The following is a 25,135-nucleotide window of genomic DNA, read 5'->3' as shown; positions in this document are numbered from 1 at the left end:
TCCTTCCTTCCTTCCTTCCTTCCTTCCGACACTTCCTTCCGACACTTCCTTCCGACACTTCCTTCCGACACTTCCTTCCTTCCTTCCGCCACTTCCTTCCGCCACTTCCTTCCGCCACTTCCTTCCTTCCGCCACTTCCTTCCGCCACTTCCTTCCTTCCTTCCTTCCTTCCTTCCTTCCTTCCTTCCTTCCTTCCTTCCTTCCTTCCTTCCTTCCTTCCTTCCTTCCTTCCTTCCTTCCTTCCTTCCTTCCGACACTTCCTTCCGACACTTCCTTCCTTCCTTCCTTCCTTCCTTCCTTCCTTCCTTCCTTCCTTCCTTCCTTCCTTCCTTCCGACACTTCCTTCCTTCCGACACTTCCTTCCTTCCTTCCGACACTTCCTTCCTTCCTTCCGACACTTCCTTCCTTCCGACACTTCCTTCCTTCCTTCCGACACTTCCTTCCTTCCGACACTTCCTTCCTTCCGCCACTTCCTTCTTTCCGCCACTTCCTTCCTTCCTTCCTTCCTTCCTTCCTTCCTTCCTTCCTTCCTTCCTTCCGCCACTTCCTTCCTTCCTTCCGACACTTCCTTCCTTCCTTCCTTCCTTCCTTCCTTCCTTCCTTCCTTCCTTCCTTCCTTCCTTCCTTCCTTCCTTCCGCCACTTCCTTCCTTCCTTCCGCCACTTCCTTCCTTCCTTCCTTCCTTCCTTCCTTCCTTCCTTCCTTCCTTCCTTCCTTCCTTCCTTCCTTCCTTCCGCCACTTCCTTCCTTCCGCCACTTCCTTCCTTCCGCCACTTCCTTCCGCCACTTCCTTCCGCCACTTCCTTCCGCCACTTCCTTCCTTCCGCCACTTCCTTCCGCCACTTCCTTCCGCCACTTCCTTCCGCCCCTTCCTTCCGCCCCTTCCTTCCTTCTTTCCTTCCGCCACTTCCTTCCGCCACTTCCTTCCGCCACTTCCTTCCGCCACTTCCTTCCTTCCGCCACTTCCTTCCTTCCGCCACTTCCTTCCGCCACTTCCTTCCTTCCTTCCTTCTGCCACTTCCTTCCTTCCGCCACTTCCTTCCGCCACTTCCTTCTGCCACTTCCTTCCTTCCGCCACTTCCTTCCGCCACTTCCTTCCTTCCGCCACTTCCTTCCTTCCTTCCTTCTGCCACTTCCTTCCTTCCGCCACTTCCTTCCTTCCTTCCGCCACTTCCTTCCGCCACTTCCTTCCGCCACTTCCTTCCGCCACTTCCTTCTGCCACTTCCTTCCGCCACTTCCTTCCTTCCTTCCTTCCTTCCGCCACTTCCTTCCGCCACTTCCTTCCGCCACTTCCTTCCTGACAAACTCAAACATTTGATATCAGTAAACTGGACAAATCACAATCACACACATATTTCTAAGATGACTTACATTAATAATTCATTTTGCTTGAAGACTGAGCTTTCAGTTTATGATGTAAGAAACACCTTACTGACTTAACAAATAAAAAATTAACATTGACATACAGCCCGTAAAATTGGATGCCATAAATAAAGTAGTACCCTGACTCTGCAAAGGAAAATGTTTGATCTTTTGTTTCCCAGTATCCCCCTGACTTTTCCCATACCAGAATGGGTCCTGGAGCTTTTGCCATTTTGGACAAGTCATTAAAATAGGGAAGCATGCAAACAATGTAAACACAGTGACAATATCTGTTCTATGCACACACAGTTTTTCTCTGCTGCTCTCGCACACAGACAATTTGTTTTTAATCATGGTTTAGTTTGCAGTGTCACCAACCTGGAAACTACCTGCATAATAAAATGTGAAAAATAAGCAAGCTTTCAGCTAGAGTGCAGTCCTAACCACAAAAAAAAACCCCCAAAAAAACCCAAAAAACAAAACCAACAACAACAACAAAAAAAACAAACAAAAAAACCTAAAACAAAACAAAAAACCCAAAAAAACCAACCAAACAAAAAAAATACACAACCAAAACCCCAGTGAATAACATGGAGGTAAAATGCAATGTCTGTCTCTCATTAAAGAAATTAACAAGCTGACAAGTTAAGAGAGCTTGGTTTGTTCAGCCTGGAGAAGACTCCAGGGAGAGAATTTAACACCTTCTATTACCTAAAAAGGCTACAGGAAAGCCGGAAAGGGATGTTTTACAAGGACATATAGTGCTAGGACAAGTGGGCATGGTGTTAATCTGACAGAGGGCAGGTTTAGATTAGATATAAGGAAGAAATCCTTTATTGTGAGAGTGCTGAGACACTGGCACAGGTTGCCCAGAGAGGTTGCGGATGCCCCATCCATGGGAGTGTCAAAGGCCAGGCTGGATGGGGCTATGAGCAGCCTGGGATAGTGGAAGGTGTCTCTGCACATGGCAAGGAGCTGGAAAAAGATCTTTAGCCCAACCTATTCTATGTTTCTATGATTCTCTGAAATTGTGAAATGAGGAAGATTGGCGTGCAGAGACTTTGCTTTCTTGCAGTGCTTTAGGTCAGAGCTGAGGGCACACAGAGACCCAGAATGTTCTAGTGTGGGACATGGGCAACAGCACACTCTGAAATGTCTGTTTGCATTATGTGTTGAGGACACAGTGTTTTGGTTTGAGGTTTCTTGTTATGTTCCCCCACAATCACCCATCTGTATTCTAATACATGGCCCCGACATGGCTGACGGGCCCCTTTGCTAACAGAGTCTGGCCATGGTTTATTATTTCAGAGCATTCAGCACCATCTGGTGGATAATTTGGAACCCACACATTTTAGGTTTTTTTTCCCCAGTTACTACACCTGCAGTAAAGTGTCTGCAAAAAATTCCTGCTACTTGCTCTCTGACTGTATAGCTGAGACCATTTGCAGTAAAATATGTGATTTTAAAGAGAAAAAGAAAATGTCTCACCAGCTTTATTTAGGGTAAAATAACTGAAATTGGTAGCTTTAGTAATAATATTCCTAAATCAAGAGAAATTTTTCTTGTTCTTTTGTTCCTAAAGGGACTTAATCTGATATACCAACTGATTCTTTTCCATAACATCTTTGATCTCATAATTTCCTTTCTGTCCTTCAGCTGCTGAGCAATCCAGAGAACATAGCAGAGAAGATAAGCAAGGACCTTGCCTGGCTTTGCTCTCACCTCCTGGCCCTGTGGACCCAGTTCCTAGAGGTGGCCACGCTCCATCCAGAAGTCACAGCTTATCTGACTCAGGAACATCACATGCTAAGGGTAATCTTAAAAAGTTAAAAGCAAGTCCAGTAATGGTCACATCTTGATAAACATTAGAGGTTTATTTGGATGTATATTTCCAATCCAATTCTGCCTCTATGATTATTTACATGATATGGGGTGAGCACAACAAGAGTTGAAGAGGAGGGGAAGAAGAGGTGAAACCCAGGATTTGAAATTACAGATTTCAGTTTCTGGAATGAAGATGGTTGAGTTTGTGTGACCCAGGATCCTACATAAAATGAGTAACTGAACACCAGGATTAGACATAGAACAGCAGATGTGTGGGAAGGGGTATATGTCCTTATATCCATAAATCATAAACATTTGATTTAAAAAAAACCCCAACATCACAGTGACAAAAAAAAAAATACTATTTCATTTTAACTGGTTTCACAAAACTACCAAAAGGAATATAGATTTGTTTTCTTCCCTGATATATATATAGCTATTTGCCTTTCTCACAATGAAGTGCACACAGCAAAATATTAATATTGTTGATGTTGAAATTGCTTCTTGTACTTGGTAATAAAGAAGGCACAAAACCACTTGTCATTTTAGCAAACATTGTCAGATCTGCTTATCTGATTAGTTCAGCAAGTGTTCTGTCTTCCATCAGGACGTTCTTGGTTATTGACCAGACACCAGCTCAGCACATCACCTGAGCTGAACTCAAAGTCTGATCTAATCATCAGAGCAGGGACAGTGGAGGAAAGGGCAGGATTCACCTTGCATGCATGAGGAGTGTGCAGGGAAGGTATTGACACCTCAGCTCATGCTCTGCTCCTGTCAGTCAGTGGAGGTCAGAGTGACCAGAACAATCTCCTCTGGAGCTCACAAAAATGGGGCATAAAATTCAGGTGGAGGTGGCTGAGTGCCTGGTGCTGAAACTCCTCTGGTTATTCTGTGAGGTCTCCCTTGACTCTGAGGGGACCTGGGTGGTTTTCAGTCAAAGAACCCAACTTGGTGTGTTCCCAGCTCCAGCAAGGTGAATCTCAGCCCCTGGGTTGTTCCAGCCTTGACTGATGCCAACTCTGTTCTTGACCTTTGTCAAATTACATAACTTCGTATGCTCTGCTTCCTCCCCATATAAACTGTGCGTAATTACACTTTTTCACCTCTGTAGAATGGTTTGAGAGCCCTAAATGGAAAGTCCTACTGTTAAGACACAGTCTTTTTGAAGGAGTGTTCATCCTTTGTTTAGCAAGGCCATTTGCTGAAGTACAGCTGGGATTTAGGGAAATGCTGAGACGCTCTGACATATGCTTTCCACTGCCATTTTCTGTCCCTGTAACAGAGGTCACTTTTACAATTATTATTAGGAATGTATGGGCTGCAGTTTAACAGCTCAGTACATTTGATTGCATATTATGCTTGATTCACTTAAACTCAAAGCTTATTCCAGGGCAGGTGACAGCCCTGAATTTTTAATAGCTTATTTCACACTCTGTGCTCTGCCTGCCACTTCAGATCCATGGCTCTTTTGTAATTGATTGTCCAACACTGAACATACCTAATGCCCATGAAGGGATTTGAAGAGCTCTCAGTTTGTGAGCATCATGACATAGGCAGGTGTGTTTCTACTGTGATAGGGCTCATTCTCCCCTGGGCTGACATGTAAGACTTCCTTTGCTGTTGTGGTAGTTTGAGAGTCACTGTGGATGTTCCCATAGAAGAGATGATAAATTATGAATTTTTCTAATTTAATACATCACTCCACCACTGCTTTTGCACAGTGGCAAAGGAATAAATCTTCCCAACTTTAACAACACAGGTGAAAATGGTAAATTTGACAGCTTTAAGAAAAGTAGTTAGAAGATGCTGATAACCAAACTTTGATTTATTGTCGAGGGAGTCTTACCCTGCAGCAAAATATGCTACAATAACAGCTGCTTTGTGCTGGGCTGGGAAAATGAAGCAGAATTCAACTCTTTTTTAATGTCAGCATTAATGAATCTGGTCCTGGCAGTCAGTGCTGTGCTCTTAGACTGATGGCACTTGTCACCTTTCAGCAGATCTTAGGTTTAATTTGTGCATCTCTCTCTCAGGTGAGAAGATTCTCAGAAGCCTTCTTCTACACTGAGCACCAGAAACCTGCTGTGCTCATGTTCCAGGAAGGCCTGTAAGTAAACCATCAACACTCCCCTATCTCTGGAATTATTAAAAATTTACTTTAAAATATTTTGCAGTCAAGAACAAGATCTTTCTCTGTAGAGTGTGAAGGAATTTGGTTTGAGAGAGGTCATTGGATCTGTTTTAGCTCCATATTGTAAACCCATTGAAATGAGTTTCAAAAGTGAATGATCAGGCAGGCCCCAGAAATAATTAATTTCTAGCTACATAGATATATATATGTATATGTATATGTATATGTATATGTATATTTGTATGTATATATATATATATATATTAGTCTTCAAGTCTTCAATTAACTTCCTAAATCAAATGCACCAGATCCAGCACTGGTCCTTCTAGTGGGAAATACCTGTTGAAAAGCAACAAATCTTAACATTTACAAATTTGCTTTTTACCACCCCAAGCCATTACAAGGTGAATATTTCTTTCTGCTGGACAATTTCTGCTCGTAACCAAATTGTGAAGAGTGAGAAACCAGTCTTAAAGTTATGCCAGGGCAAATCCTGCCCTTGGTTTTAGCCCATGAACCCAAGTGGAGGACTTGGATGATGCTCAGGACCTGACCCCTGAAGGCAGAGTTCAAAGAAGGATGCTCAGATTTGAATTTCTGAGAAATGAAGGTTATCCAGACTATTTGTCACCATGGGCAGATCACAACATTACCAGTGTGAAACCCATCCTTTAGAAGGGGCTGAAAGGCCATGACACAAGGTCCTGTCACAATGATGATTTTTAAGTGAGGCATTTGCCTCTGACCGAGTGCAGAGGGGAAAATTGCTTTTTTCAGAGCTGCCATTGGGGACATTAAGGCTGATTCAGTGTTGATGGAAAGGGCCCTGACTTCATTAATGGATGGGTTGTACAAGGCTGCCTTGTTCTGCCAAATTAGAGCAGCACCATAGCTGCAGCGTCCCAGCTGTGTTCATTTGGTTCTCCCATGTCAGGATTTTAGGGAGCTGAGTACAAGGAAAACCCCATGTCAAGATCCTGGGGTGAGGACACACACACTCATGGCCCTGTTCAAACAAACATAATTCTGCACTGGGGAAAGCCTAATTGCATGAAGTGCTTCTATTTCTCCAGGCAGTCACAGGAGTAGCCCATTTCCTACAGATAAATATCATGTTTTTCTCAGTGGTTATCAAGAAGAGTAAGTATAAAAAAAAAAAAATTAAAAAAAATAAAAAAGAAAAAAAAAGTAAAACAATTATTAATTTGTCTGTGCAGAAAAATTGGTCTATGTAGGCTTCATGGTAGAGCCAAGTTTTCTTCCTGAATATGCTAGATTATGTAAATGGAAAAACAGCTTCTTGGCTTTTAGAGTATTATTGATATTGGGTGTAGTAGTAGGGATTATTGGTTGTGTTCACAAGGTCACCAGCTCAGATGAGTGCTCAGTGTGCCAGTTTCTGTACAACTACCTCAAGCAGTACCTTCTCTCTCCCCGTTTTATTTTCCTCCTTACCAGACAGGAGCTGGTTTTTGCCTCCCATGCTGTTGTGGGTTTGTGTGAAGCTGTGCATGTCTGTGCCTGACAGCATTTGACAGCTTAGGCAGAAGAGGACACACCATTCCCAGCAGGCTGAGAGTGGCACAGGGTGGAGGCCTCTAGGAGGTCTCAAACCCTCAGATTTTACAGACAAAAACATTTCTCCTTGCTCACTTCAATATCAATTATTCATCTTTTTCCAAGGGGTAGGTAATAATCAGACAAGGGATAATGGCTTTAAGATGAAGAACAGATTCAGCTGACCATCAATGAAAATCTTTTTGCCTTATTCTCTGTATTTCATGTTTTCCACATTTTTAGAGACAGATATTTAAGTAGGAAGGCCCATCAGAAATAAAAGTTATTGTATTGATTTTTTTTATAGTCAAACACATATTCACCTGCCAGTTTAGTGTCACATTCACTGAGGAGAGCCAGTTAACATTTTGAATGGCCTAAATGATGGAAACAGATTGCAGGCTACAAAAAAGCCAGAGAGAGACTTTTTACAAGGACACATAGCAATAGGACAAGGGGAATTGGCTTCTAGCTGAAAGAGAGTAGGTTTAGATCAGGTATAAATTCTTTACTGTGAAGGTGGTGGGGCACTGGAATGGTTTATTCAGAAACTCTGTGGCTGCCCCATCCCTGGAATTGTTCAAGGCCAGGTTGAGCAAACTGGTCTGGTGGAAGGTCCCCCTACCCATCCAAGGGGGATAGAACTAAATAATCTTGAAGGTCTTTTCAACCTTCTATGATTCTGACAAGACTCTGACAAGAGACAGTGGCTGAGCGATGGCCTTAGCTCTTCTAGATTGGTGCATGTGTGAGACAGCTCTCTGTGAGTGCTCTGAGGTCTGATAGAAGTGAGACAGAGGACTTGCCAGGCATCCTTCTTGGCTTTGTTCCTCCCTGTACCGCTCAACCAGATTTTGGATTATTGCTTCCTGCATCTGGGCTTTGAAACCCTGACCACAGCCAGAGTGACAGACCTCATTTCCTGACCAGAAACCAGCTGAGGGATCCAGCCCCAGCCAGCAGCTGAGACCCTTGCGAGGACAGCAATGGGTTATGGCAGCTAGCAGGAGCCTATGACAGTGGGATCTGGAATAATTTCAAAACCACTGAGATTTTTCAAGAAGGGATTGAGCCAGTTGTAGATATTTCTAACTGAGAGATGTAAACCTTCTAAGAGTTCTGGGTACCCCCATCATGCAGTACTGCTTCTCTTTAAACACATTGACTCTGTCCTCAGCCTGAATATCTGGACTTGCAGGACTAATGGAGAAACAGCTCAGTAGAAACAGCACAGTAGAAGCAGCACAGATTGACTCAACAGTTACTGAAGCACTCAATTTGTTTTGTATTTTGCTGCCAGGATCCAGAGCCACGCACAGATTTCTACAGAAATTCGAAATTCGGATTATTTCACCAGCATGCCCCCGCTGCCGGCGGAATGCCTGGACATCGACGGGGACTGGAACACACTCCCCGTTATCTTTGAAGATAGGTACACAGACATGCCTTGCAAAGGTGAGTGAAACTCCACAGGGCAGAGCTTCATGAGGCAGCTTGAGCTGAGGGAGGCACTTCCCCAGCTCTGGGTAAGGGATCTCACATCCCTTGGGCTTATGAACTCGGAAAAGAGTGTGACCCTCTAAATAATGCAGCTGAATTTTAGTATTTTCCCTAACAGTAGAGTATTTCCTTCACATTTTTCATCTTGAAATTAAGCTTTCTTTAAAATTAGCTGAGGAAAAATCTAGAAAGAAAATCAGATCTGTTGGATTCTTGCTATAGTACTAATTTAAAGGAAAAACACTAAACTGATATCCCCACTATGACATCTAGTGGTAAGAAATCTCAGAACAAAACCCCACAGCTACAGTGTAAAGCCCCACACTCCTGAAAAGCAGCATTGCCTTCCAAAAAATATTTTGCCCTTTGAGTACCCAAACCAAATTTTTAATTAAGAATTTTTTTAGTTCCAGAGTTATTTAGTGAAACCTCATAGCCTTACTACCTCTTTTCTTTTCATTTAACCTCTAAAATTACCAAGGAAGCAATATGTATTAATACTATAGGTGTCTAGTGAATATAGTCTGTGTTACAAAATCTTCACTCTTCCACAGTTTTTCTACTGCCTAAATTGTGACAATGTGCATTAAAGATATTTAAATTATTAAAATGAGTACTAAACTGATTCAAAGTAAGAGCTATACTATGAACAATATTGAATGACACCAGGAATACAAAGAAGTGTCCATTTTGTTTTGCTTACCTACAGTCTTAAAACCAACAGTATAGGTACAGCTATACTGAGGAAAGTGTATTTTATTAATATTGTCTTCTTTTGCCTAACTATAGTTGTTCAGTGAGTGCAATTCTTAAATGCACTCTGGCATGTGCATTTGTAATATGCCTTTAATGTATGTATAATTTTTATAATGTAAAATTATAGAATAATATTTTAGAGTTTAAAATCCGTTTTCAAAATCTCCCAATTCTTTGGGATGATTTATTATGCTCTTACAGGTAATACTTTCTTTCTTTCTTTCTTTCTTTCTTTCTTTCTTTCTTTCTTTCTTTCTTTCTTTCTTTCTTTCTTTTTCTTTCTTTAGATCAGAATTTGGAAGTTTTCCCAGATTTTGAGGTTCCTGCAAATACTCAAGTGGATGTAAAACTGGAAAATGAAGACTGTGCATCAGATGATGCCACTGCAGTAATGAAAGGAGACTTTGAGAAAGACACTCCTGTAATACACACAGACAGGATAAGCAGGAATCCCTCATGCCTACACAGCAGTACTGAAGCTGCTGCTAAGGGTTTAAACCAGCACCCCCCATCTCAGGTATGTACAATAAACAAAGAAGGCCAAAGGAAACCTGAAAATATTTTTGTTTCAAGAGAGGAAACTATTTCTGACTCAGAGCCAGGCAATACAGAACAAATATCAGAAGACCTTAAAACATCCGAGGAAGTTTTATTAAAAGATAATAGACTTGGGGCAGATGTTACCTGTGGAGACACAGAACCCAGCAATAAGGACTCTCACAAACGTGAGCCCACACTTATTGTCAGTGCTCAGCATGAGTGTGGAGCATGTGGAACTGATGGCTTGGAAGACAGCACTGAAATACATGAACTAGATGAATTTGGTCATCCTGAAACTAATTTCACTTCATCTGAGCTTGCACTGAATGAATTGACCAGTCTTGGAAAGCCAGAGGATGCAGACACCAAGGCTCATCTCCCTGTTTTGAAAGCTTTGCCTTCCCACAGCTGTGAAGTGAAATCAGCCACAAAGGAGCCAAGAAGTGAGGAGAGTGAAGAATTCACCCTGATGTCAGGGGTCATAAAAAGATCCTCCTCTATAATATCTGATTCAGGCATTGAGAGTGAACCCAGCTCGGTGGCATGGTCTGATGCTCGCAGCCGCGCCCTGGAGCTGCCCAGTGACCGAGAGATCCTGCACCACCTGGTCCGGAGGCACGCCATCCACCGGAACTCCCTGGAGGGTGGCCACACGGAAAGCAACACCAGCTTGCCCAGTGGTATCCAGGCATCGCTCACATCCATCAGCTCTTTGCCCTTTGAGGAAGAGGAGAGGGAAGTGGAGCTTACCAAGCTGACCAAATCTGTCTCTGCCCCTCAGATCAGCAGCCCAGAGGAGCCCCCGGAGGAGGTGGATATATCAAAACACAGCGAAGCCACCTCAGGAGATTCAGATCACAACTTAAGAAGCTGCATGGAAACAGACGATAAAGATGGAAAAATAATCATGGACTTTTCTGAGTGTCAAATGACCACTGAAAGTGGACAAATAGAACACAGAAGACATGCCAATCCCCTCCTCAAACACAGTAGCAGTAACACTGAGTTACAAGGGAATGAGGAGAAAGGTTTTCCAGAGACTTGCTGTAGTTTGGAAAATACAAGACCACACAGCTGTCCGAAGCAGCTCCAAGTGAATGTCTCTGAGTGCCTGTCACTGGAGAGCAATGGTGAGTGCAGCTTAAAAACACCAAGGGCTTGTAATTACTTGGACAAAAATATAGATAAGGTTGACACAGGCATTGAGGATCCAAAGGATAAACTTAAGCCGGACAGTTTAAAGGTACAACAGGGCTCTTCCAAGAGTAGAATTTCAGGAGAGGAGAGTTTTTCACAGAGCATAAAAGTGGTACCAGATTTTTGCTATCCTGTTACAGCTCCTTCAGACACTTCCACTGAATTTGGCTCACTGCGAGGAGAATGTGGCAGCTCCCTCGCTGATGGGAGCCCAGCAGTGTGTGCAGAAATGCAGGGCTTGCAAGAAATTGAGCTCAATGACTCACCTGCCTCAGCAGACCCTGCATCAGGGGCCCACCAGGCTGAACGTCCTCAGGAACCCAACAGCCAAGAGAATAAACTTGTAGCGAACGGCACCGGGTTTCCTTTGGCCGCGACAGAGGGAGTGGCCCTGGAAAGCAGAAAGGCTGCTGATGTGGTTAACATGTCCATCTCTTGCACAGCCACCTGTCTTCCCTTTTCTTCCGTGCTCAAAGAGACCCCTGCCATGGCGGGCTCCTCGGCAAAGCAGGCTGCGTTCCCCATCACGCGCCAGCCGCTGGGCTCCTTCGGAGTCGTCTGTCCTAATTCAGACGAGATGGACGAAGAGACCAACGAAAGGATGCTGAAGTAAGAATAACTAATTACTTCATTAATGTAGCTGTAATGCTGAGAGAACTTGACACAGTTCAGGACCCTAATGCACTAGGCATACAGGAAGCTTGCATTTGAGACAGTTGCCTGAGGAATTTCAGTATAAATAATCCAAACAGACAAATGGTTCATATAGAATGAATTATCTAAATAGACAGGAAGGATGAAAACATAGGGAGACTGAGACTGCCAGAGACATCAGGTCCTTAATTCTCATGAAAAGCAGTGGGATTTAGCTATCTAAGTAATCTTTGAGAGCTGATCCTCCTTCCTGAAATCAAGGTTATGCACACCAGAGTATCGATCCCTGATAGTTCACTGTGGAAGTGCCACAGACTGTTTTACTCCTCTGCTTTAATAATTCAATTCAGTAGCTAAACTATGAAATGGGGAATTCAGATAGGCTGATTTGTCTCAACTTCACCTTCTCAAACTGGAAGAATGGGAGAATTGAAGCCATGGATAGCTGGAGAAGAGGCATTATTTTTGTTTCTTGCTTCATTGCCCAATACAAAAGTGCCGCATTGTGACCTTGACGTCACATGGGCCCGTTTCACAGATTGGCACACTAGCACTTATATTTGTCCAGTGTAGTTGGGTGTCTCTTCTGTGTTGATGAAAAACAGTAGCTTTGAAATTTCTCAGTCCATTCAGCTGCCCAAAATGTTGGCTGTCTGCATGTACATTCATTTTCAACCCAAGATTTTGTTTTTATTCTTTTGAAAGAGTCCTGAAGTTTTATACACCATGCTTAAGTCCTGACAAATCTAAGCACAGAATTTGTTTCCTCATTGTGAAACACAACATTTGAGCATGTATTTGTCCATATGAATTCAAGGCTTCCAGATTCGTGGCCCAAAAGCTATTTTTTTCATTCTTCTGTCCCCTTAAAATTAGTTGGACTGATGTAAGTAATTGCTCATTATTGGACTTGAGTACCTTAGAGGTCTTTTCCAATCTCAATGATTCTGTGATTATATCAGGTTGCCTTAAGAGATCCCCAAGCTTTAAAGGTTATATCTCCAAAGCTTGTCCTTCCCAGTTTTCTACTTAATTCTGCACTTACATTGTGACTATTGATTCCTAAATTATCTGGATAAGTTTTAATGAGTAAAAAAGCCGTTTGGCATCTTCAGGCAGCAGAATGCTTCAGGATGAATTGAGTGTCAAATTTTAGACCTTTAGTAGGAAAGGTGTTAATTATTTCAGCATTGAGATGTTCTTCTAAATTCTACTAAATTGTTTCAAAATAATCTAAAATCAAATTAACCCCAAAATATCTACCACATGAGGTGCATCCCTTACCTCTGGCATAAGGAAGAGTGAAAGGACCTTCTACCTGACTATAAGTGCATCTGATGGTAGAAAAATTATACATTTTGCATTTCAGTAACTATAAGGCCAATGACATTGTTAAGAGGTAAAATTGTTAATTCTGTACCTGTCTCATTTTATGAGCTACCAGAATATTATTTTTTGCTACTCTTTCATTCCTTTGGCAATTGTGAGTTGCTAATGCACTTTAGTTTTTCCCTTTATGTAGACAAATTACAAAGAAACAGAGTTTATTCCCTTCATTCTGACTTCTCTTGGTCCTAATAAATAAGGAATTGCATCCAGATCTCTACTTGAAAGTTGAAAACATAATTTCTTGCAAAGACAAGCCTCCTCATTTCTAGTTTGAAGGTTTGTTGCTGACCACTCAGTTCTATTGTGATTAACTAATGTATTCTCCAGTTTTTATCAGGCCAAAGAAAAATTTAAAAAAGAAATGAAGATTGAAGGATTTCTGTACAGTGACTTATCTGTACTAGCTTCTGATATCCCATATTTTCCACCAGAGGAAGAGGAAGAAAATTTGGAAGATGGAATTCACCTGGTTGTCTGTGTCCATGGATTGGATGGTAAGGCCAGGAAGAATTGCTATTTGTAAGTCATTTTGGTGTAAATTACGAAAAAGGACAGATGTTCAGCAAGTATTAAAGAATGGAGAATTTAAGAATTTGTATTAGCTAGGTATTTATTCCTTATTATGCTATTTGGTCCATTGTAATAAAGAATCCATGAGAATATTAAATATTGCTGCTAATATATGGGGTCCTGCTATCTGTTGTTGTGTTTTGGTTTTTTGGGTTTTTTTTTGTTTTTTTTTTTTTTAACAGCAATCTACACCAAAGCACATCAGTCCTCCTGTGAACAGGAAGAGTGCATTGCAGTAACTCCTTGTCTTTCCACAGATGCTTGATTGTTTTGCAGCATGTCCCCAGGAGGGAAATGTTTTTTAAACCCCCAAAACACTGTTATAGATTAGATAGAGGCTGACTTTATAAAGTGAGAGAATAAAAGTCATTCTTCACTGCAGAGGAAGCAGGTCTTGGGGTTTTTAATGTATATGCTTTCTAAGCAGGAAATAGTTATGTTAAATGTAAACTTTCTCTTGACAAATTATCAATATCAATTAGAAAGGTGTAGATGTTAACACTGAAACTACAGAGAAAAAGTGGTAGAGGCTCTGATATTTAAAAAAACAGAAAAAGTAAAACAAACTCTGGCTTGTGCCAGGACTGTTTGCCATTTAGCATCTCAGTAGCAGGAATGCCCTTCTCATTAGGTAGTGGTACTTTCTTTACCCACAAAAATTTCAGAAGACTTTGAAATTTCCTAGTACAGAATGAGACAGTTCTCAAAATATTAGGAGTCTGATAGTATTTGAGCACCAGCTCTAACTGTGAATACATGAGATGGGCCACTCTGCATCTGAAGGTACAGCCCTACAGCCCAGCACAGGTATTGAGGTGTCCCTGGGGGCCTCACCTGAGCTTGTTGTCTTTTTGTCTTACTTCTGCTATTCAGCAAATAGAGGGCAGATTTATTCTGGACCTGATCTTTGCCCTTTCTAACCCACTATTTATGCAGTCCCCACAGCAGCAGGTGAGGCCCAGTCCACCTGGGCAGGCTGTGGGAATTTCTGTTCTCTTGCTGTTTCAATGCATGATCCTGAGGTGTGATGATGTTCTTAGCAGCACTTAGCAAGAGCTCCATGGTGTCAAGGTTGTTGTGTTAAATTAACTATATATTGGTTACTTTTCTGTTGGATTGCATCTTATAAAATACCATTTGTTCCTAGGTAACAGTGCAGATCTGCGGCTGGTAAAGACTTTTATTGAACTGGGACTTCCTGGTGGAAAACTGGACTTCCTAATGTCTGAAAGAAATCAGGTAGAGCAGAGCTAATTTCTGTCTTCCTTTCGATTGCTGAAATAGTGCCTTCAGCAAAAGCCTTTTCACCACCTGAGTGAAACAAAAGCCCTGGGGAATTCAGGGAGTTTTATGTAGTATTTAGTGCAAAGGCTTGGTTCTATTCCTGTCTAATTTGATAGGGTGTTCAAACCTATTGGAAAATATCCCTGGCATTAAAGTCAAAGGCAATGACATTAGCAGTAATAGGACTAGACCTTAGAGGAAAAAAATGGATTTATCCTGCCAGTTTGCAAACTTGGCAGCCTGGTGCCTCTGCAACACAGCACCAACAGAAAGCAGCAAGTTTAGTGGTGCTAAATTCTTTGAGGATGTGGAATATCCAGCAGGTGTCAGCTCCCTTTGCTGAGAATGAAAGAGAAAGATTCTTTGCTGCATCAGCCATTGTTTCTCCTGTTGCAGTGTTTGTGGGATTTATTTCCTTGAATGATAAAGAAATGTCTTCCAGAAAAATTGATTGCTGGTCTAGGTAGAGAAACAGAAATGAATCCTGTGCTTTGCTTGGCAGTGGAGCCATATTTACGACCAAAGGCCTAACTTTATGCAAAAGATAAGGATTTCCATTGTGCAGTCAGAAACATTATTCTGATTTATGAGTACCTGAGAAACCTGAGTTAAAACTTTCTAACCTTGTTTGTTCAAAAGCTTTTATATTTTGAAGTGGCTGGTTGGTGTTCCTGTGTGAACTTGCCACTTCCAGCGCGCAGCTCTGTCAGCAGCAGAACTGGAGAGTGAATGTAAGCAAGGTGAAAATAGTCAGGAGACCACTTCACACTTCCATCAAGGCCTCTTCCAAGAGAAGAGAATGTTTTCAGAGAATGAAACATACAATATTTTTATTTCTCCAGAGTCCATAATGGAAACTATTTAGAGATCTTATTGTCTGAGAAAGTGGGGAAGTTCTCACAGCACTGGAAGTGGAACCTAGGTGACTTGATGGCTATTTTAATGTTATAAAGCATCTCATCACTGTTTTTCCCTTCTCTGAGAACCACACTGAAAATGACCCAAGAAACCAGTCATTTAGCTGGTTTGCTTTATAGAGAAAAATTCAAACCACTTTTTAGGCATTTATTTGTGATGCATTTGACAAGCTCAGTCAGGCTGAAATGATAGTAAAGAATGGAGATATAATCAGGTCAAATATGACACTTGACATATTTTGGTTATGATTAACATTCAGGCTGATATTCTTGCACTTTTAAACAACATGAAAGGTTTGGGATAATGAGCCTAGGAGGAAATCATTAATTATCAATGCAGACAAAACAGGCAGAAGGTTACTGGACTGTTTTTAGTTTATGAGAATATTTATTTTAAGTCTGTGCTGCAAAGTGAATATCGACATGTTTTCCTGTGCAAGAGCTGCAATTAGCAAGATGAGTTGTGTCACAAAAGCATTAATTACTCATATGTTTCAAAAGCATTAATTACTCATATCTTTACTCTGAATAGCTGTTCCAACATTTGATGATTGTTTTGTGGCATCTCATTAGTTAGGAGTTTGATTTAGAGTCCTGTTGGATTGCCAAATTACAAAGTTCTGAATAAGATCTGCCTGTAATTGTATAGACTGGAAATATATTGCTTGTTTTATTGTCTCACAACTGGCGGTACTGTTGCAAGCAACAAATTATTCGTCTGTCTCTTGCACTCATTCTCTTACTGATGACTGTTGAATAACAAATAACACACAGCATTTGATTGAGATGGCCAAATAATTTTGTGATTACATCCTTAGCATCAACATAACCCTCATGTCAAAGTATAACCAGGTAAAGTATTTTATTGCAGTAATCTGTTGAAGCCTAAATGCCAAAAGCTTTTCTTTCATGTGCAGACCTTGGTATCTAGAGCAGCTGAGTATTGGCAGCTCTCACCAGTGTCAAGTCAGGCTGCTTTAGCATCATACTTATGATTCTGGAATCACTCAGCAACCTCTCTCAAAGGAGAACTTCAGTTTAAAATAGGAACTAGAGACTGATAAAAATCTCTCTTCTTCCCCCTTGAGCATGTAAAAAGAAAATTTGCACTGTTTTTTTACATTTCTGCTTGAATTTGACTTCAAAAATAACATCAGTCTGCAAGAGGTGTAATATATTTTAATTCATAACTCATTTAATTTTTCAACAGACTGATACATTTGCTGATTTTGATACAATGACTGACCGATTATTGGATGAAATTATTCAGCATATCCAGTTGTACAACCTCTCCATATCCCGAATAAGGTAAGCCTTATTAAATAGCAAATAGTGTGCAACTGCTTGAGTTACATGAGCAACACTGAGTAAATTAGCTTTTCCTAAGGTGCCCTGTGTCAAAAGCCATTGAATCAGTGATATTTTTACATTCTTACAGATGAGAATGAAAGCAAAAGATTCTTATGAAAGAGAATCTTGTAGGCTGAAAAAATCATTAAATGATAACTAAAGGATCTTATTGAAAGTCCTGACAGAGTCCTCCCTCCAGAGCCATTTGTGCCATCTTTGTGTTTATTTCAAAGCAAACACAGATGGGTTTCCTATTAATGTAATTATTTTTTTCCCAACAGTTTTATTGGACATTCCCTTGGTAATGTCATCATTCGATCTGTACTAACTCGCCCCAGGTTTCGCTATTACCTCAACAAGTTACATACCTTCCTGTCCCTCTCTGGGCCTCACCTGGGAACCCTTTACAACAACAGCACTTTGGTTAGTACAGGTAAGAGTTGATGGGAAAGTTGACTGGCTGTGGGCCACATCAGAGTGCATGAGAGGGCAACAACTGGATGTAGGATTTTATTGTATATGACTTGTACCTTGAAGTTTGGGAAAATATTTGATGAAGACTTCAAACCTTCAAACTTCAGAAAACAAATTTAAATTTTAATATCTACAAGGTCCATCATATTTCTCCCTGGAAAGCTCAGGGCTGTGCAGCAGTGAGAGATGAACCTTAGTTTCCACTTAGTCTCCCACTTCTCTGTTGCAAATAAAGAGAGGCATCTCCATGAAAAAGATGGAGATGAAAAAGAGACATTATTATGGAACTGGAATGTCCCACGTTTCAGTCTTCCTGAATATTTTTCTGACTACCATGAGACAACCACAGAATCATAGAATAGTTTGGGTTGGAAGGGCCCTTAAAGATCATGTAGTTCCACCCCTGCTATGAGCAGGGACATCCCCAATTAGAACAGTTTGCTCCAAGCCTTGTTCAACCTGACCTTGATTATTTCCAGGCATGAGACATTTGCCACCTCTCTGGGAAACATTTTCCAGCACCTCACACCATCATTATAAAGAATTTCTTCCTTATATGTAGCCTAAATCTACCCTCTTTTAGTTTAAAACTGTTGCCTCTATCCTGTGAGACCCTTAGACTTTTCTCCCTGTTAATTAGGAGTGTAAGAACAAACAAGACTTCTAGAAAATTATAGTGCTATCCTTACTATAGGCACACGTCTTTAACTCTCCTGCTTGATGATTTAGGAAGGATAAAAATATGCACCAATTTTCATTCCAGGTCTATGGCTAATGCAGAAGTTAAAAAAATCAGGGTCACTTTTGCAACTGACCTTCAGGGACAATGCGGATCTACGCAAGTGTTTCCTCTATCAGCTCAGCCAAAAAACGGGTGAGTGGGGCTTGATGAGACTTGCAAATGCCAAGGGCTATTCCATGGGCTTGTGCAGGATTGTCCTATTCTCCAGGGAGCTAAGGAAATCTGCATTTTGTTAATGATCTTTCTTTAAACATGCTTTTTTGAAGGGCTGCCCTGTCTAAAATCTAATATCAATTTCATCTGCGCATTTTTTCTGTGAAAGTTATCAGATAACGTCTTTGCCAAACTGTTAGCGTTAAATAAGACCTTCGTGCTGTAGTAAACATGCACCTGAGTTTATATTCTGTGAGAAAGAAACATCATTCTTGACCAGCCATCATTCCTTAATTTATGCTATGAGATGAAAGCCATTTTTCCTTTTTTATTATTTTTTTGTAAGTTTAACATCTCTTGTCTCTGGGAAATATGACTCTGTGAGATGAAGAGCAAATTTTATTTATGTCTATACTGACACTTCTGTACTACAGAGATGTATGGCGTCACACTAGAAAAATTATGTCTGAATAGAGAATCTTTTCTCCTATTCTTTAGTCTGTCATGAATAAATTAAATAAATCAGGTGTTTCTTGAGAAAAGAATGCAAGCGTGATCCTTCTGTTGAAGCAGCTGTTTTCTTTTAAGTTATTTTTAATATTGAGTGTGAGCAAACTGGTGCTAAGTAGGTAGTGACAAGGTCACTACTTGAAGTTTAATCCTTTTCTCATACTTTTGTACACTGCTAATAGGAAACAAAGACTATGTTAATATAAATAGAACATCTAAATCTCACAGATATGCTACATAACTCAATCAATGACAGGAATTTGATGTAAATTGGTGTTATTTGAATTTTCCCTTTGATTCCCTAGTTCTTATTTCCATGGAATATAGTTGATAACTGCTTTACTACCGTCAAGTTAAAATAAAATTGCGTCTACACAAAAAGTTCATTTTAACTTCCCAAGCAATGAATTCCCAAGCATGTGTAGTGAGTCAAAGCAATTTGCTGCTTGTTAGCTTGGTAGACTGGAGATATAAGAGGCTATAAATGCATGTGCTGTCCTTGAAAGTGGAGAAAGCAGAAATTTAAATGTGAAGAGAATTGTCTGTAAAGTCAGAATCACCTGGATAGATGTTTAGGCAAAATATCTGAAGATATAGACATGTCCATATGTGAACATATGAGCTGGCATACTGATTCTATAGAGAGATGTCCCTACCCTGGCATCCTGCTCCCAAAAGAAGTGGGGAGAACCTACAGAAGGAGAAATGCCAGAAGCAGTGCTGTGCTTACATTGCCAGATGACTCTTTAAGCCTCCACAATTTCTGGCTTTCTTATTAAAGTAGAAGTCCCTGCTACCTTTCAATCTCCTTAACAAATGTTCCTCATGCTTGTTGTGAAAATAAAAATCAAAACAAAATCCACAATAAAATATTCTTCCCTGTTGAACCTCTTCACACAAGGTTTTAGTTATGGTAACACTCACTGGGGCTTCTATCTTTTACTTCAGACTGAATTTGCAGACTCAGTTGGTTTGATTGCACAAGAAGAAAATGATAAACACTTTAAGACAGGTTTTGTAAAGGCAGCCAGCAGGACTTTTCATTGTGGTGGTGATGGTCAGATTTTCTATGACAGTCTAGAAATCATAGTTGTGGAATCATAGAGACATGGATGGGCCTTCAAGATCATCTGGCTCCAATCCCCTGCAATGGGCAGGGACTCCTTCCACTAGACCAGGCAGCTAAAAGCCCCATCCAGCCTGGCTCTGGTTCTGGACCCCTTTCCCATAAGAGAGAGGGAAAGATGAAGGACAAACACAAAGCTCTTCTGTGTTCAGGATATTCTCTGAACAAGTAGGTTATGTCATCAATATCCATTTTCTTGCGTTTCTGTTAAATGTGGGTGATGGAAAGCTCAAGTGACCATAGACAGGTCAAACAGCAGGAGCTCATCAGTGGCCCCATTAGCTCCAGGGAAGAGGCAGGATTTAGGGTATTCAGTTGATGTACCAGCAGTGTGGATTTGTCCAGTGACTGATGCAAACAGGGACTGGATGGACCCTAAGACTCATTCAACACCAATGTAACAGTGTGATATTATAGCAATTCTTTTTCTTCTCTATTTTGTTTGAGAATTTTAATAATTTATGGTGTTATTTTTGAACTTGATCCTGTTTAGAGGTATAAATATTTGCAAGAATAAGGTTTTAATGAAAGTTTTTTTTTTACAGACAGTCCTTACTTTTCCTTGTTGACATACAATTAATATGTGTGTGTTGATAAGTAACAAATAGTTCACAGAAGCAACATAAATGTGTATAAGCTGTTATGAATATTTTTAATATTCTGTTGCATGTTTTAATAATTATAATCTATTTTGCACTGTAGGTTTTCAAAAGCCTTTGAACATGAAATAATCATGCTGACAATGTATTATTTTTCATCACTGTGCTTAATTGTGATTAATGTATTTAATATGTTTGCCACAGGTCTTCAGTACTTTAAAAATGTTGTGTTAGTGGCCTCACCCCAAGACAGATACGTACCTTTTCATTCAGCAAGAATAGAAATGTGCAAAAATGCACTTAAGGACAGACACACAGGTATGTTTAAGTTCTTTTATATATTCCCAAGGCTGCTGAAGAATTGCATTTCTGTGCAACTGAGGTCATTACATTAGAAGGGTTTTTCATCAACATGATGAAAACTGAAATGTTTATTTGATAAGGAAGAAAGTGTTCGTTTCCCACAGGAAATTACTGAAATCAATAAAAGAAGCTTTTCAAGAAGCTCTTTTCCTGATGAAAACAAATTTCAATCAGGTCATAATCAAAGGTTTCTTACTGCTTCCTCCCCTTCCCTCTAATTTTTTTTTTAGGTGATAGAACTAGCTCTTGACAATGTTTTAATGTAGTCTACTGATTTACGTGTACTGTCTCCCCTTTCTTTCACATAATGAAATCTTTCTCAACACATACAAAGTAAGGAGGGTTTCCCTTTGTTTGTAATAGAGTTTAAATGACTGCAAGATAATTTAAGGGACAGATCTAAAATCATATTTTTTGTAATAAAATCTGTAAAACAAATCAGGACTCACACCACCAGAGGCCCTCCTGTGAGCTCAGGCTGTGTGTATTGCTTTTGTTATTAGCAGTCTTGTTCATTTATAAAATGTTTCATGGCCTCAGTTTGTTGCCACATCCAGGAATAATGTTCAGTGCAATTTCATACCCATTTCATATACGTGATTACTTAGAAATGGAGGTATTCTTTGGAAGCAGAAAGAGACACACAGGCCCAATAATCAGCATAGTTGCCTTCACACCTCTTACTTAAATGACAGCTCTTTCTACCTACTTCAGACATTAATTAAAAGGAAATTCTTCAACTCACCTACAGTGGTTGTTCCTTGGGTACATATTTATCTAATAGGAGGGAGATCATTACATTTATCAATACATCAGATCATTTATCTGCAAATGTTTCCTGAGCCATTGTTTCTGCCCCTATAAACACCTCAACTATCTCTACATTATTCCTTTCCTGCATTAGAATCAGCAGAGAAATCCAAATGGACTTGTGTCATGCCAGACCCTCTCACATTTGAATTTATAGCCAGTATGAGTCCAACCCCACTCCCTTAAAAGAAGCATGAGCATTTTCTTCACTGACAGAGGAAAGGCTGAGGATGTCCCAGGCTCATGCTAAGCAGCTTCAGCAGACCCCTCCTCATGGCCAGTGCCTCCATTAGATGAGCACTATATGGCTGAATGTGGCCCATGTTGATGGAGTGACAAAACTGTCCTTTGTCTCCTAGAAAAGGAAAAAAGCCCAGATGTTTCTTTCCTCAATTAGGTAAAAAGACACCTCATAGGACCTTGGGGACTTCACCTCAAACTTAAGGATAGCCAATTGGACAGAAGCCAGAAAGTCCCACCTAAGCAATTTATTAGAAAAGGAAGAGAACAAAGAAACGAATGGCTTTTGTGGGGTATTTTACCAGGAACAAGAACCTTTTGCACTTGGCTCAGGCTTTCTCTGTAAAGAGTTTTTTTTATTTTGCCTTATATTAAAACTTTTCTGTTTCCAACACGACCACAGAAGCCGTCCTGCTGATTTTATGCCTTCTAAGGTAGCTGAGGTATCTTGGGTGTGATATAAATCTCCAAGAGCTTATAAGACCTAGCTCGAAGAAACCATATATCAGAGCACCACTCTGGTATACCTGGCAAATCTTTGAACTGGATTGCTGTCTCTTTCATTTATTTTGGCCTTGCTTCCATTTTCCTTCTTACTGAGACTGTAATTAAATGAAACTGGAAGAAAAGAGAGGATCTGGGAGCTTTGGTGTGTAGTTGTGATATCTCAACCCTTTTTCAGGTCCTGTTTACGCAGAAATGATCAACAACCTTCTCCAGCCTTTGATTGGGGCCAAGGACTGCACGTTGATCAGACACAACGTGTTTCACGCTCTGCCTAACACCGCCAACACGTTGATAGGCCGGGCTGCCCACATCGCCGTGCTGGACTCCGAACTTTTCCTGGAGAAGTTTTTCCTCGTGGCAGGACTCAACTACTTCAAATAGTGCCTGAAGTACGGGGTAACAGAGGCCAACCTTTCCATTGGGTGGAGGACACTTCCTTAGCCAACAGAGTGCAATGTTAGAAATGAGATCAGGTGGGACTTCCAAACTTTCCATTTCCATTTCTCTTTTGGAGAATAAAGTGCTATGGCTTTAAGGCATTCAAGCTTCCAAGTATTGGTGCTTTTGGAAGAAATAAATTTTCCTCTTCAGTTTCTATGTTTTTTGTCCACATAAAGACATGAGCCACTTCTGAAGTACAGAATCAGAATAAGAAGGTTAATTCTCTAAATGTGATTGGACCAATATAATTCCCATTTCTTCTGAATATTAAACCAGGAATTTGTCTGTCCTTGATTTACTGTGTTAACAAAGCTCTACATTTGTAGCACTTTTGGGGTAGGTAACACACAAGGAAAAAAGTGTATGTGAACTCAGGTTAATACCTTCTTTGTGATGAACTGAGAAGTCTGAAAACCATTTATGAAAGTTTCAATCTTTCTGTTTGATGGAAGAAAATATTTGGATGGTTCCATTACTGGTAATACTTTGCAACATACAAATTCTACATTCAAATAACGGAAAGAAGTAAAATATTTTACATAGAATGAACAAATATTGATATTTGTCTTTAAAAAGAAGCCCCAACTTTAGTTTGGGAAGAATAATTTTGTGTTACAAGCTGCCAAACCAAGAGGACTATATTGGATTACTTGTAAAATATCAGTGGCATCTGTTAACATTTCTTCTGTTTACGTTTATAGAGGACCATAACTGACTGTGTTACAATCCTAAAGTTAAAATTTTTACGTTTGCATTTGTATCTAAGTTCATTTGTTCCAAAAATTTTCTTTTTTTTTTAAATTTATTACACTGATATGGAATTCAGTCTAGCCAGTTATAAGCTTGAAAACCCCAAATATTTGGAAAAATAAAGGCTGGAGATATAGAATGGTAAGGAGTGTGGAAAGCTTTAAAAATATAAGAATGTCTTAAGATCCTCTGCAATACTCTCTACATGCTTTTTTAATGCCCATTTGCAGTGCTGTGTACAGTCCTAATTATTATATGGTTACAGCTGGTTGAACTATTTAAAACTTTATTCATGCAATGTTATCTAGGTTTTTTTAAGAGTTTTGAAAAAGAACATATTTCCCAATTTTTAATTTTTTCATTAAATTTATAGTAGGATTTTTATCACAAAGTTATCAGATTTAAAGTAACAAATTTCAATAACTTTCTGTGCATTTTCATAACATTTTCATGAATTTTCAATGTCACAGGAGTATTTTGAAAAAAGAGAAAGCGAATAATTCTTCACAATTATTTTTGTTTAGAAGGCAGGCAATTTTTTAAAACAACTACAATTTGTTTAAAAATGAAAATGAACAAGTCTCCATATATTCTAGCAATGACTATAAAAAATTACACAGTTGGGTTTAGGTGTCAAGACTCCTATCAGTAAACTAAGATCAAGATGGTGGGGATTTCTGAAATAAGAGAATACAAAATGAAAACAAAATACATCACAGCCACAGGGAAATATTTGTAGTTGCAAAGAGTAAAACTAATTTTTTCTCAAAAGAAAAAAAAGTGAAAACCACAAAATTAGTTCAAGAAAAGAGTTTATGCTGGTAAAGGAAAAAGGCTGGCTTGATAACTGATGCATGTTTTTAAAATAGGAAGGAGAAAGAAGGTAAATACCAAAAGGTGAGACTAAACCACCTGAAAAGAAGTATTACATATAAAATCCTTGTGCCCTCATCGAGGCAGAAATTCTATGGGAACAATTCCATGGTGTGATTCAATGTTGACAAGTTTCTTAAACAATACCTCAGTACTTGAATTAAATAGGTACATACTATTGTGTCTCACTCTCTCTCTCTTTTTCTCTTTTTTTCCTTACAGATTGACTGTTAAATGTTAACAGTCAGTTCTACTCAGTTAACAAATGAATTCTATCAGGAAACCTGTGGTTTCCACTTCTTGTTTGGGAATTCTTTCTCACTTTTTGGCCTCAGCAGTCTAGTGCCAGCTGCACAGACATATCACAACTTCTTCCTCAGTAAATTGTCTACACAATTTTAAATATAATGGGACATGGAGGTTGAGCTGTTATATAATGCAGCCCTTTTGAGCCAGGAGTAGTACTCCTATATGGAAAAACAGGAAAGAAAAGCAACTTCTAACCATAAGCA

General features: G+C 39.9%; 1 protein-coding gene across 1 annotated transcript in view; it reads left to right on the top strand.

Annotated features, from left to right (window-relative positions):
• The window catches only part of FAM135B (family with sequence similarity 135 member B), a 131,239-nt gene extending 107,670 nt beyond the window's left edge, over positions 1-23,569 (top strand). Inside the window, exons 9-19 of the mRNA XM_059478135.1 lie at positions 3,020-3,175; positions 5,224-5,297; positions 8,179-8,333; positions 9,422-11,480; positions 13,242-13,408; positions 14,632-14,723; positions 16,896-16,993; positions 17,317-17,468; positions 18,273-18,383; positions 20,844-20,957; positions 22,735-23,569. Of these exons, the coding sequence (XP_059334118.1) occupies positions 3,020-3,175; positions 5,224-5,297; positions 8,179-8,333; positions 9,422-11,480; positions 13,242-13,408; positions 14,632-14,723; positions 16,896-16,993; positions 17,317-17,468; positions 18,273-18,383; positions 20,844-20,957; positions 22,735-22,940 (3,384 nt within the window). The 3' untranslated portion in view covers positions 22,941-23,569. The remainder of the gene's footprint in view (positions 1-3,019; positions 3,176-5,223; positions 5,298-8,178; positions 8,334-9,421; positions 11,481-13,241; positions 13,409-14,631; positions 14,724-16,895; positions 16,994-17,316; positions 17,469-18,272; positions 18,384-20,843; positions 20,958-22,734) is intronic.
• Positions 23,570-25,135: the final 1,566 nt, after the last annotated feature.

The sequence above is a fragment of the Ammospiza nelsoni genome, chromosome 1, assembly GCF_027579445.1.
Source record: "Ammospiza nelsoni isolate bAmmNel1 chromosome 1, bAmmNel1.pri, whole genome shotgun sequence".
NCBI classification, from domain to species: domain Eukaryota; kingdom Metazoa; phylum Chordata; class Aves; order Passeriformes; family Passerellidae; genus Ammospiza; species Ammospiza nelsoni.
Note: the sequence above shows the minus strand (reverse complement) of the source record. Positions and strands in the feature narration are given on the sequence as shown.